This window comes from Miscanthus floridulus, chromosome 19 (assembly GCF_019320115.1).
Source record: "Miscanthus floridulus cultivar M001 chromosome 19, ASM1932011v1, whole genome shotgun sequence".
Taxonomy (NCBI): Eukaryota; Viridiplantae; Streptophyta; class Magnoliopsida; order Poales; family Poaceae; genus Miscanthus; species Miscanthus floridulus.
In genome coordinates, this window is record NC_089598.1 from 49,155,980 (window position 1) to 49,169,821 (window position 13,842).

At 42.9% G+C, this 13,842-nt stretch overlaps 2 protein-coding genes and 1 pseudogene across 2 annotated transcripts; 1 reads left to right on the top strand and 2 right to left on the bottom strand.

Annotated features, from left to right (window-relative positions):
• Window positions 1-1,006: 1,006 nt before the first annotated feature.
• LOC136529243 (thioredoxin-like protein Clot) lies at window positions 1,007-1,758 on the bottom strand. The gene is made up of 2 exons (XM_066522332.1): window positions 1,510-1,758; window positions 1,007-1,402 (listed from the first exon to the last, which is right to left on the bottom strand). Exons 1-2 carry the CDS (start codon window positions 1,661-1,663, stop codon window positions 1,140-1,142), a joined length of 417 nt encoding a protein of 138 aa, XP_066378429.1. The 5' UTR covers window positions 1,664-1,758; the 3' UTR covers window positions 1,007-1,139.
• Window positions 1,759-2,159: 401 nt separating this feature from the next.
• LOC136527783 (CDK5RAP3-like protein) lies at window positions 2,160-6,155 on the top strand. Its single transcript, XM_066520621.1, has 9 exons — window positions 2,160-2,493; window positions 2,693-2,787; window positions 2,872-2,966; window positions 3,068-3,203; window positions 3,311-3,460; window positions 3,565-4,092; window positions 4,316-4,524; window positions 4,710-4,842; window positions 5,650-6,155. Exons 1-9 carry the CDS (start codon window positions 2,298-2,300, stop codon window positions 5,788-5,790), a joined length of 1,683 nt encoding a protein of 560 aa, XP_066376718.1. The 5' UTR covers window positions 2,160-2,297; the 3' UTR covers window positions 5,791-6,155.
• A 428-nt stretch (window positions 6,156-6,583) lies between these two features.
• LOC136526008 (beta-glucosidase 24-like) lies at window positions 6,584-12,139 on the bottom strand (annotated as a pseudogene).
• Window positions 12,140-13,842: the final 1,703 nt, after the last annotated feature.

The following is a 13,842-nucleotide window of genomic DNA, read 5'->3' on the forward strand; positions in this document are numbered from 1 at the left end:
ATGGGGCACGCCGGGGCCAGGAGTTGGGGCGCGTGGCACCCTGGTGGGGGCTGCAGACGGGGTGGGCTCGGGGCAGGCTCGGGCCAGCACGCGTCGCAGTGTGGGAAGATGAGCTACGCGCTGTGGGAAGGTTAGGACGAGTCGCTCGCATCAGACAGGCTCCTGTGTATCGTATCGTAGGAACGATTTGAAAGCTGTGTCCGGCCGTGCTGCATAGGGCGGATGTCCGGGCGCAAATGCCTCCCTTCCGAATATAGCCATCCCAAGTTCTATCCACCAGCAGCGCGTCCAACTTTGGCTACTACGTTCGTCGGTCGCTGGACAACTTCGGCTACTAGGTTCGTCGGTCTCTGGATGGTTAAGATGAACACGTCTCATCTTCAAAGTGAGGGCCTGTTTAGTTCCCCTCCAAAACGCTAAATTTTTCAAGATTCCCCGTCACATCGAATCTTTAGACGCATGCATGAAGCATTAAATATAAATAAAAAATAAAACTAATTACACAGTTTAGACGAAATCCACGAGACGAATCTTTTAAGCCTAATTAGACTATGATTGGACACTATTTGCCAAATAACAACAAAATGCTACAGTAGCATTTTGCCAAAAAAATCGGCATCCAAACGGTGCCTGAACATGAAATTGTTTCTACGCTTAATATGACATTTTTGTTGTTCAGATTGTTCAAGCATGTACAGTCTACAAGGGAAAGAGCAAGTGCAAAGCATTGTACTGTTTACATTGCTGTTGCTGGCCTCTTTTACAACATCAACCGAGTTGGACTGATCTGTTATTCTACTAGTGAGAATGTGTGTTGCATGAAACTATGAATGAATAACGATGAATTATCTTAGTCTTTACTCAACCCCGTGAAATGCAATGATTTAATTAAACCTTAGATTCGGATTCTGGGAATGTAGAACGAGACACAGCACCATCGAGTTACTAGCTTCACTATTATCGAATTACTAGCTTTACTAGGTATTTCCCAGCTTCCGGTTCGTCATACATGAACTGATTTATTTATTAGCTTCACACAATTTCCCAGCTTCTGGTTCGGCGTACACGAGCTGAATTACAGATTGATTGTTATAGCAGCTCTACTCAGATGGAAGGAACCCAACGGGAAACCGGATCTGTCAGTTGCCGCCGGCGCAGAGGAGGGCGTCAACCTTGTCCTTGAGGTGCGCCTCGTCGTCCCCGAGGCGGGCGGCGGCGGCGCCATCCTCCCACCGGATCAGCGTGGGCACGCCCTTGAGCCCGAACCTGGGGTCCACCCTCCACGGGTGCGCCGGGTCGCGCCATGTGGGCTTGTCCCCGACGTAGGCGCGCAGGAGCACCGCGTCCCTGCCCTGCAGCGCCTCCAGCCGCTCGTAGATCACCGGCTCCGCCACGTTGCAGTCTGACGGCGACGGTGAGTAGAGTAAGCACGGGACCAGGGCGACACGACGACTATTAGTTGCTGAACGGAATCTATCATTATCGGCGACGAGAATTCTTCTTACTTACCGGGGCACCAGGTGAGGGAGGAGTCAGGCTCGCGGTCGGCCAGGAAGAGCAGCAGCTTCACCTTGCCGTCGGAGGCGGCGTCCGGGGAAGCGAAGAGGCGGTCGAAGTGGGCGTCGAAGTCGGCCAGCGCCGCGTCCACCTTCTCCACCGTCATCTCGCCCTTTTCTCCCCCTTCGCCTGGCCGAGGTGCGGATTGGAGCAGCAACAGCGATTAGCGGATTGGTGGGAAGACGAGACGAGACGGCCGCCGAATTTATTCCCCGTTGTTCACGGGAGCGCGTGCCGTGCGATTCGGGCCTTGTCTAGATCACCTCCAAATAAGTTTTTTCACTCTCTCTTCGTCATGTCAATCATGTCAATTTTTAGACGCATGGAGCATTAAATATAGATAAAAAAATAACTAATTGCACAGTTTGGTTGTAAATCACGAGATGAATCTTTTGAGCCTAGTTAGTCCATAATCAGACAAAGTTTGTCAAATACAAACGAAACATGCTACAATATCTGGATAGTAAAAATTTACAATCTAAACGAGCGCCGGGATTTTTCGCACCGCAACCCGCGTGTCGCGTACGCGAGCCGAAATCGAGGGAGGTTTGGGCGGGCTCTGTGGACTGAAGAGGCCCAACCAAGCACTACTCTCGAGCCCAACAATCAAGTGCAGCCGAGTCCAACGGAGTCATCCATCGCCCACTCTCTTCTCCGGTTCTCCCCGATCGGCTCCGGCCTGCGGCGCTCGCGTTCGTTGTCCCTCCCTCGCCGGCCGCGCGGACCCCGCGGGCGCCACGATGCACGACCCGTCGGAGATCCGCAACCTCCCCATCGACATCGCCTTTGGCCGCCTCCAGGAGTGGCTCGTCGACCGCAAGCGAGTGCCGCACGACTGGCGGAAGCGCCTCGCCGGCATTCGCGCCCGCGTCGCCGCCGCCTTCGCCGCCCTGCCGCGGGACCTGCACCCCTCGCTCCTCTCCCTCGACCCCGAAGGTAGCAGAGTTGATCCCCACCTCTTAGCGGATCGTCAGTGTAGGAATTTCGGCGAATTCGTCATGCTCTTATAAACCCTCGTGCCGAACGCCGCCCCTTTCTTCCTTAACTTGCTTCCTTAGGTCGCGCGATTCGATTTTCTCACTCTCTGTCCGTGTGGAATGTAATCCTTTGCTTCTGATTCCTTGCCTTGGTTCAGAAATTGGGTACCTTGAAGCGAAGAAGATATATGGCATTCTTCTTGACTCCAACACCGAGAGTCGCAACATATTTGGCCGCCTGACGGGATCCGCGGTAGTGTTTGCTTTTCCTTCTGAGACAAATGCAATGTCGTTTGCTGGAATTGACATCCCAACTGATTGCAATTGTATTTTCTAGGGTGAATGGGAGTCCATTATTAAAGCTTACGAGAAGGACCATGTCTTCCTTGGAGAGGCAGCACAGATCATGGTTCAAAATGTTAACTATGACATGTATGAAGTCTGTCTAGATATTGAGTTTAACTGCTAACTAAAATTATGTTTAGCTATGCTTGACCTTGGTTAGTTGACTTGATTTTTTTGGCTCCTTCAAGTCCATATCAGAGGAAGCAGATGCAGAAGACTCAGCAGCAACTTGCAGAGCTTGATCGAAGGGAGGCTGACATCAAGCGTCTTGCAGCATTGTCAGCTACTAGATATGTAGAAGCTTGCCAGGAACTCGGTTTGCAGGTCAGCTTCTCTACCTTTTTCCCAACCTGCAGTAATTTTCCTACTACATTGCTCACCACATCATACTGATCTGGAGTGCCACTTGGTTTAAACTTTGTCATCTGCAGGGAATAAATGTGAGGGAAGAACTAATAGAGTCTGCAAAAACACTTCCATCTACTTTTAGCAAAATCTTGGAGGTCCTGAACAGTGATCCTGTCTCAAATGCCATGGAGTACTACACAACTTTTGTTAAGGACTGCCATACTGAGGACAAGGTACAATCAGGACTATGTAGAACATATCACATACTGAATACACAATTTTTAGCTGCTAGAAACATTCTCGTGAATTTTAACCACTTTGTTCTTCTGAACTTCAGGGAAATTGTGTTTCTGTGCTACATAAGCTGAAAGAGTTGCAGGCCAACCCTCCTTCTTTGCATGTCTCAGTATATAATGAGATCAAAAGTTCTCTTGGAGAGGCACCGAAATCTCATGGGTTTGGGAGCGCAGGACAAATTGACTCAAATGTTGCTGCTGATGATATTGATTGGGACATTTCTGTGGACGCTAATGAAATTGATTGGGACATTGGTGCTGTGGAACAGCCTATTGAAGAATCTGGCAATGGTTTTGGATCATATGAAATTATTGACGCTAATATAGAGCTGGCCGGTTCTGAAAATTATAATGTTAGTGTCTCAGACAAATCCTTGAACCAAGAAGATCTTGCATCATCTGAGTCTGGTATTTGCTGGGACATCACTGCTGATAGTTCTGAAGAAATTGCTAGTATACAGAATGCTCCATCTGAATTAGAGCAACCGCAGTCACAAATGGTAACTGAAGATAGAAGTCGGTTGTTGGAAAAGGAATATAGGAATGACATTCTGGATGATTTACTTGAGGTATGTTGACCATCCCCCCTCCCTCCCCCCTCTTTTCTAGTTCAGATGATATTGCATAATCTGTCTTATTAAGACCTTTCCTTTCATCTTGTCTGTACTGAATAATAACGTTATTTTAGAAATTCAATTGGTGACTAGTGTTTTTGATGTACGATGAGGCTGCTTTCTGGATGCACCTTACTGCATAGTGCTGCAATTTATTAATTTATGATAACTGAAACAGGTAAAATCATTTTTGACTCAACGCTTAGGGGAGATGAGGAATGCAGATACATCATCTCTACAGCATCAAGTGCTAGCTGTCTCACCTTTTGTTCTCCAGCAGCATGCTCCTGATAGTTTGGAGAATATGCTTGTAGAGGTTTCTTCAGCAATCTCATTGCTAACTAATCAGAAGACTCTTGACCTTATAATGATCCTTAATTCTAAAAGGTAAGGGATTATGAAGCATCCTGCTCCTTAATGTCTTTCATTACTATTAGTTCAATAAAGTAATGCAAAAAATTCTTTCTTAGCCTATTCTTGAAGGCTTGCATACTACACCAGTTTTTCCACCATAAATGCATAATGTTTCTATATTTTCTTTAACTGGTTACTGTTTCTTTCCTCTTCCCAAGGTTTCTGGACAGATTAGTGTCAACCTTAGAAGAGAAAAAGCATCATGATGTTAAATTACGGGAAGGTTTAGGTGATTTATCTGTTAAGCGTATGGAGCTGCAAAACGCACTGTCATCATCATGGCCAAAGCAAGTAAGTGAAAAAAAAAATCCTTGGTAAAATTGGCTACAGAAAATACAATTTCATCACTTGCTGAGACACTCTGTAAAAGCATTGTTTATCTGATCGATAAAAAAAAGGACAGACCCAGTGCCGGAGGCTCCCACATGAGTGGGGTCTGGGGAAGGGATAAACCGAGACAAGCCTTTCTCCCACAAAATCTGCGAAGAGGCTGCTTCGAACCCACGACCTGGTGACTCAGTGAGACAGCTCTCACCACTGCACCAGGCCTGCCCTTCTATTGTTTATCTGATCGATGATGATGCAAATATCCTGGCCATTTGGTATTGAACTCAATGCTGCTCAGACACACGACACTCCATTTGCTGGTGGATGATGGAAAAGATCACCTTTGAATTTCCACATTGTTCGCTAACTAATTTCTTATTCCATTTGGCGAAATAGCTCTGCAGTGTGTCCCTGCAAATTCTAACCAAGTATTGTGTCCAGACATCAGTTTCAATTATATTCTGTTGCTTTGTTCATCTGCACATATACTTCTACAGTTTTACTGAGTTTAGTAAAAAACACCATGTAGTAGCAATCCATGTGAAGCTGTGATCTAAACTCAAGAAGAGAGCATCATAGTGTGGCAAAGATACGTAGGCTTATGATTCATATTCGCTCTTTGCAAATTGGAGTTATTCATCCATTATGTGCTAATAGTGAACCAAAACACCAATATGTCTCCTTGGTCCTTGCGCTTTATATAGCCAATAAATCTATTTTAATTTGCTGAAGGTGGAGTGTGTTAAATATTTACCTTTTTCACATATACAGGAGGCAGCAGTTACAAAAACAAGGGAACTAAAGAAGCTGTGTGAGTCAACACTATCGTCTGTTTTTGATGGAAGGCCAGTGCATATAATTGGAGAGATCAATACTTTACTGAGCTCAAGTGTTAGTCAATTAGCTGTATGACTGTATTTTTGTTCCTGGACCAAATAAGATTGAGTTTGCAAAATTATTATCTTATGGTATATACTTTAGAATATTTATGATTTCTTGCTCCTGTTGCTTTGCTGCTTGGAAGTGCGTATGTATGGGTATGAATTAAAGTATCAGATTCATCATATGGACAAGTCATATTATAGCCCTCTCAGGACAGAACGAATGCAGTTGAGTGGTGAAGAAAGTAATATATGGTTACCAAAGGCTTCATTTATCAGTGAACAATGATCTACTCAATGTTTCATAGAAGTTGACCGCCTTAGTCAGTCTTGTACTTTTTCCTGATATACAGGGCAGTTGAACAGCGTAATTAACCAATTATATGATTCCTTGAAGCCCTGTGCTATCTGTTATGAAATTTGAAAAATCCCCAGTTGCAAGGCTAAACATGCTGATGTTTGCAACATTGGTTTTAATGGTTTCAATTGTTTATGTTCGTCTGTGATATGTATCTGTTTGTGTGTAACATCTAATGTATGCTTCTGTTGCAAAAGGCCATTGTGTGTGTGACATGAGTATGCTTTTAAATCCTAACTATCAGAGTAGCATGACAGACTACAATGGTTTATGAGATGCATTTTTGTAGTATTATTACTCAAAATATCAGCATGCTCAGGGGAATTGCAGTCTGATCATCTTGGCTTTATAAGAATCACTTGTACAACACTAAAACTGGAAGCTGGAGAGTACGATAAGATATAGACGCTACATTTGTAATTGTAATGTTGATCCATAGTACTTTTAACTTGAGCGGTACAAAATTTCAGTTATGAAGGAAATTCTGGAACCATTTGCTGGAACTCTTTGGATATCTTTTCAAACCATCCCTGTAGTCGATGTAATTAATACCAAATCTCACAGTATAACCATCCATCCACTCGAAATTGTCAAATAGTGACCATGCAAAGTACCCTCGTACGTTAGTTCCTTCCCTGCCATGTCATAAGAGTACTTTTGATTTTGGTGCATAAACATAAATATTTTTTTGTGTCTAATACATACATTTTCATGAATCGTGATTGATAATTCAGTTATGCATCTACTACAAATCAAGCACCAGACTTACTTGAGGGCTCTTTGAATATGGAATAGGTGTTGCCGGTAGAATTCTATTCTGGTATTGTCGACTAAGGCTTCTTGAAGTGGTATGTTTACATTGTTAATTTCATCGACACCTGCAGCATAATGAGTAAATTTATCAGCTACTGCTCTGGATTCCTGAGTAAGCCACAGAACAAACTGATATAAAATGTAGTTAGACTGTTGAACCGTTTTCTGTGATGTAGATTGTAGGATTGTTGTATGTCTTCTTGGTGTATAGCAGGAGATCTTCTATTCCTTTTGGATAGATGTACAGCCAAGGAGATCCAGCCTGGATACAAATATTCGTTGTTTTCATGCGAATCTGCAATGACTTTCTAATTTTGTGCTAAATGACTAGATTATCTATAAATAACCCTTCATTATTTATCATCAACCCAGTTACACAACTGTCAAACATGAAGCAAGATAATTTTCCTTTTTGTGGAAGTCATACCTTTGGACCGATAGCTGTCCCGTTTCTTTCAACTGTTGTTACAATACAGGTCCAGAAAACTCTTAGTCCACCCAAGTAATTTAAATATAGGATAGAAATAACATGATTACATAATTACCTGATTGAAGGGCGGGCCTGGTGCAAGCGGTAGAGTCTTACCGCCTGTGACCGGAAGGTCCCGGGTTCGAGTCGCGGTCTCCTCGCATTGCACAGGCGAGGGTAAGGCTTGCCACTGATACCCTTTCCCAGACCCCGCACAGAGCGGGAGCTCTCTGCACTGGGTACGCTCTTTTTTTTTACATAATTACCTGATTGATTAGTTCACGAATCAGTACTATAGCTTTTGTTTCCATTGTTACTGTGTTTGGTATTCTGAACATATCTTGCTGTATAGTAGTTGAGGCCAATGAAGTCGAATGATCCGTATATGGCCTTTGACTCTTCTTTTGTGAATCTTGGTAATCTATTACCAACTAGTGTTCTCATGCTCTGAGTGGGTAATCTCCCTTAGTTAGAGGATCCATGAACCTGTTCAAATTATCACCAAATTATGTAAATAGTTTCTTAGAAAAATCTTTCTGATTTTGATTTAGTGGAAACTTCAAGGACGAAACCTGAAGTCTGTCTAGTAAGAACTAAATGAAAACTCACCAGCCATACGTAAATTGTAGCGCGCGCTTGGCAGCATCCTTATCTCGCTTGGAATTTGTGTAGGGAATCATCCAGTTGCTGACTAGAGTAATTCCTATGCTGCCTCTTTGCTTCTCCTGCATGATTATTAATTATCATCATTGTAAGTGCAAACTATCAAGCTGCCTAAGTATATGGAAATGATTAAATGAGTACTAGTGCAAACTATCATAACAAGCTTGCTGAACCTTGGAATTCTCGTCTATTGTCTGAGACACCTTTGATGTGCTAGTTTTGTTATCAAACATTGAGTAGAACCAATGACGGAGCCAGGAAAAAATGATAGGTGGGGCGAATTTCAAACAGAAAATGAACCAGAAAGATATCGTATTCACAATGTACCGTATTCACATACTATAATCACACAAATCATGGCAAAAACGCTACGATCACACATGACGACGAAAAGTAGCCGAGAAACAAAAGATGTTACCTTAAATTTGAAGAATAAACTAGTTCTTGAATAGTTGATGTTGATCCATACATTGCAAATTACAAATAAGTGAAATAACTAAGAATGGATGAACCTGTAGATTGAATGAATATCAATTAGCATCTTAGCGAGTAACAATAAAATAATGGTAGTCATCAATCAATAATGGACATCATGCGAAAATACTTACTAGTGGTGAAGGACTAAGAATGTTGATGACGTCGAGGGCTCTTTGGCAAGCTCACTCTTCGGGTTTTCATAGATTGAAACCTCTTCTTAACTTTATCAATACCAAGTTCCTTGAAGATCCCTTTCTCAATGTAGCACACTAACAAGTTATTGAGCCATTCATCACCCATCTTGTTCCGCAAAGCTGTCTTGATGAAGTGCATAGCTGAGAAGGCTCTTTCAACTGAAGATGTTGCCACAGGTAGGATCAATGCTAACTCAATGATGCGATAGACCAATGGAAAAAGGATATGTTTCTTATTTGCAATCATTGTTGTAGCCAAGCTTCCAAGGTCATGACAAGATTTGAAATCATCAACTCTACTCACATGAACAAGGAATGTCTCAAGTTCTTCCCTTATATTATCACGATCACGAATAGAGAAATCTTGATCATAGATCTCAGTTATCCGAGCAATCTTTTCAACATCAAACCTAGCAAAGTTCTCTCTTGGATCAAGACAAGCAAATGAAACAAGCAACTCAGATGATACCTCATTGAAGCGATGATCCATCTCCATGATTATAGCATCAAGTGCAGCAAGGAAAGTATCAACACGGTAATGATGCTCTTGAGTGATTAAGTTGCCATCACGCCTTGATCTGCCCCATCTTGGTATTGCCTCTTCCATATTTGGTATTGGAATTTCTTTTGCAACACAAAATGATTTGACCTCTTCCAATAATTGCTCCCAGCCTTTATTTCTTAAACTGATCAAGCGTGCTTTCACATCAATAAGCAATGACATGGCCTCAACAATGTTTTGGTCTTTTCTTTGAAAAAGAAGAGATAACTCATTTGTAATACGGAACACTTTCAACATCAACTTCATATTTAAAACAAAGGAAAAGCTTTCCATTTTGTGCACCAAACCACCGGCTCGGCTAGGATTACGTTCATCTTCATGAATCATGGCTAACACCTTGACTACAGAATTCCACATTGACTCAATACGAAGTAATGTTATATAATGAGAACCCCATCTTGTATCTCCTGGTCTATGCAAGTTTGTCATTTGATTCCTTCCCCTCCCTCTTAGATTCTAGTACAATTTTCTGAGAACATGAAGTGTATGATAATAGGCTAGAAGAATCACTTACTAGGCAGAATTCTTGTCCAAGAAATAGAAAATCTATAGGCATTAAAACCTATATACTTCATGATTTTGACATCCTCCTGTATTCAGTGAATGACATCTGACATATGCTGGGAAAATAAAAATTTATTAGTTGCTATGATGGTCATTTTTCAACAATACCTGGTAACGGTGATATGGATCAATTGCTATGTCTCCATTGCTTCCATCTGCTATCTTCTCTGTTGAGAAATTATCAGGGCTTAGAACAAGAATCATGGACTGGACTCTGGTTCTGAACAAACTGTTGAGGTCTCTATTTAGGATTTTATTTGATACGGTAGGTTAGATGGGGCATTGTTTTCAGGAAATTGTATAACTGCCTCGTGTGCTTCAGTGAGTTGTACTAGTTTGGACTTTTTTGACTTCTGAGTAGACATCTCCATAGATTGGGTTCAGTTTGATCATATAATATTCGTGTTCTTTTCCTTTTTGTTTGTTGCTGTTTGACATAAAGCAATCAAGTATTGACTATAAAAGTTGTCCAACTAGCTAACACATTGTTCCATTTTGCAGATCCTCATCTTTTCATTTGTACTTTTTGTTCACATGTACTTTTTTCCTTAGATTGGCAGGTCAAAGGAAGACTGGTGGTCCGGTGGTCCTCACAGGCTCTGATCTTCCCACGGACTACGCCACTTGCCCCCCGAACCATAGAAGATAGTTAACCACCTATTATACGGCTTTCTAGCTCCATTTTTTTTTTCTGGTTGTTCTGCTGTTTCGGATCAATGTTAGTCTTAGAGATCTGGTAACCTCCAATATTTGTGACAACACGGTTCTGTTTTGAGTTGCATACCTTTCTCCCTGGGGGCATACTATAGTATCACATCACAGCAACTCTTCCTGATCAGTGAACCGGAACATAGTGCATAGGTACGCTTCAATACTGCGAGAACATTCTAAGATCAAATACTGAAGTTCTTCCCTTCGGCTCGGCATATGGAACATTGTTTTGTAAGCACAATACAAACAAGTCCTGAATGAACTAAATTTAGTTTTGCACAGATCAATAAAGCAATGTGATTGTCTTTATTTCTAGGTTTAATCATATGCCTTTTTGCATTACCTTGAATGTTTCATTGTTGAAGATTTTTTTGTTTGCAGTAGTTCGTTAGTCAATAAACGTTAAACAATGTAACCTGCAGGAGGCTTGTATGCGAGATGTCATGGTTTCATTGCCTGATTAGCATACTTACTTTACATGCTGTTGCAGGAAAGCACGTAAGCCCGGCATTGTTTTTAGAAACAGTCTAGTCGTCCTATCAAGTTGTATTACTTTATGCTATCTTAAGTTGATTTTCGACAGATTGTCTGGTTGTCTGGTCGCAAGTTGAGTGACAACTGACAAGGTTTACTATTTTTTTTTCCTTCAAGATTCTGATTCGGTTTTAAGGTGATGGATACCCCTGCCCCCCTGATTTTTTTATTGACTCTGGTTTATCTTTTTGATCGCAATTTGCCTGAAAAAGCAAGCTGTTCTGATCCTGTTAATGAGCAAGCATATCATTTGCATGCTCTTCCTCCTATACTCCTATGCAATTGTTAAGAACTCCTGATTTGTTTGAGGTTTCTTGATGGTGCGCAATAGTGTTAAACTACTAAATCTTTCATTTGAGCAAGGAGCTACTTCCTAAGGTGTTACCATGCAACTTTTTAGTTCAGTCAAGCGATGCTTGATGGCATGCTAATTTAGTGGGACTTTTTAGTTCTTAGTCCTGTACTCTTGTCCGAACTAGCATCATACAACGCACCATTTGGTCAAACTAGTCTTAAAAACCTAAAATGTAGAAGTAGCTTTTGATCCTGTTTGAGCCCTTACTGGTGTGGCCATTTGGCCACTAAAGTGGTACTAAGCTATGTCGACATGGTCAGGATCATGATGATCGAGTAGCAATAAGAATTAGCAAGTGACAGCCACAGGCATATTGTCCTGAAGGTCTGTCCTTAACTTTGATGGCAAGAGCTTGAAAATGGAGGCAGGCATATGATCTGGGTGAGTGTGAGTGTAGGTGTCCCAGATGCTTGGCCCTCTGCCGTCTTCCCTCATCGCTCCTTCATACTGCACAGGTCAAACGCAGCATATATAAGAGCAAAACCACTCACTCTTTTCTTCCAGTACTCTATGAGAGGCTTGGAGAACTAGCTTCTACTTACCTGGTAGGCCGAGGACGCTGTGCCAAAGAGGAAGCCCTTAGGGAACTGGCTCCTTGAGACGTTGTTGCTTGCCTTCACGGCCGAGACGACGACGAGGAACGGCAAGACGAAGAGCAGGAGAAGAGCTACACGCGACATGGTTGTGCGTGCAGAGTTGCTGTGTACTTTCTAGCTTGCCCCGTGTTCGTGTGTACCCCAGGCGCTGTATTTATAGGCTGGCTGGCTAGTTCTTTGGAGGCGGTTCTGAGCTGGGCAAACCGGAGACCGTCATGTCCTGTCCAGCACCAGTTGTTCCATATGCCCCTGAGCGACCAGCGAAGTCCTTCAATTGTTGATGCACAATCCATGTGGAGATGGGAGACGCTCCGTCTTTTTGACGCGATTAACAAATGGCGCATGGCTGGCCTACTGTTTAGTAGTTCAGCTGTACTTCCAGGTGTTTTTCTGATTATTCTGTTTTGAAGGCAAAAGTGCATTTTCATGTATGTATAAAAAATGAACATACTCAAACAGGGACACTCTTAATTGGGTTAATTAGTTGTGATATGTACTTGAAGTGCATAAACAGGCCGACCCCCTCTCTGCCCTGTTGGCCTCCCCTCTGGTGTGGGGCCCCTGAGGTATGTAAGCTTGTGAGTCCTTCTTGAAGTCGGTTCACCTTACATGTGGGCCATTCTATCTATGTGCTCTCATCTCTAGCCATTGAGGGTGGAGAATCATTTTGGAGTGCTTCTTATGGATCATGGCAAGCTTGGGAGGGTGGTGGGCCCTTAAGGGCTAGTTCATTTCTCTTCATTTTTTATAGTCCTGCATAGGAATACTCCAAGTTCAAGTGGAACTTGTTATTTGATAAAGTATGCTTATCTTTATTCCGAGACTCTTGGCGGTGTTTTTGAGTATGTTCTGGCCATAAAATTGCTTAAGAGAAGTTTAGGGCAATTAGCAAAAGCATTAGCTGGTGCTTAGGCTAGTTTAGGTGTTAGCCTAGAGTTTAGCGAGGTTTGCACACCACTTTGCTACTGGTGCTTGCATGAACCAACACTAGGGGCTTTGTAGTCTTGCAAGACCCTCAAACGTGTGGAATGGCAGCCTAGGTTGCACCAAGGGGATGGGGCCCACGTCGTTTGGGTCGGAAACTCGATAGTGAAGACGACGAAGAATGATCCGAGAGAAGGCCACACGGAGACCCACATGTGCATGGGGAAGGCGTGTGGGTTATCCACGAAGTTACTTGATCGGGAGCTTGCCTCTTGTGAGTGCATCCTTACGAGGGGCTCCAATAAGTACTAGCGGGAGCGAGCTTCCCAATACCTTAGGAAAAATCGTCAACATGGGAGTTTGTATTATCTAACTGATTTACATTTCCCCTCTTACTTGCATTCCTTCGGATTTGTATTTATCTTTCCTAATCTAGCTTGATAGGTTTAGAATAAACCTATAGTATAAAACTTTTTTGTTGTTGGAAATAGCAATAATACTTAGTAAAACCATAGTGCATATTTAGATAGTGTCGGGGTTATGATACCCTGGGTATCTCAAGACACCGATTAGTTAGCCGCTCGGACGGCCCATGGTATGTCAACCAGTATAAGCCCAAACGATCAAGGCCTAGCTAAAGCTACGTGGACCTAGGACAAGCACCAAGGTAGGCCACGACCCCTTCCTTCTTCCTTAGCCGCACACTATGCAACAACTCACGACTTCTCACCGTCCCTACCCCTAGGAGTAACGGGGAGAGATCGAGTCCCGCCAAGCACGCCTGCTCTAACAAAAGCAAGCACCTCGCACTGACCCACAAGGACCGAGGGGACAACAGTCACCTCGGTATGGTCAGACACCAT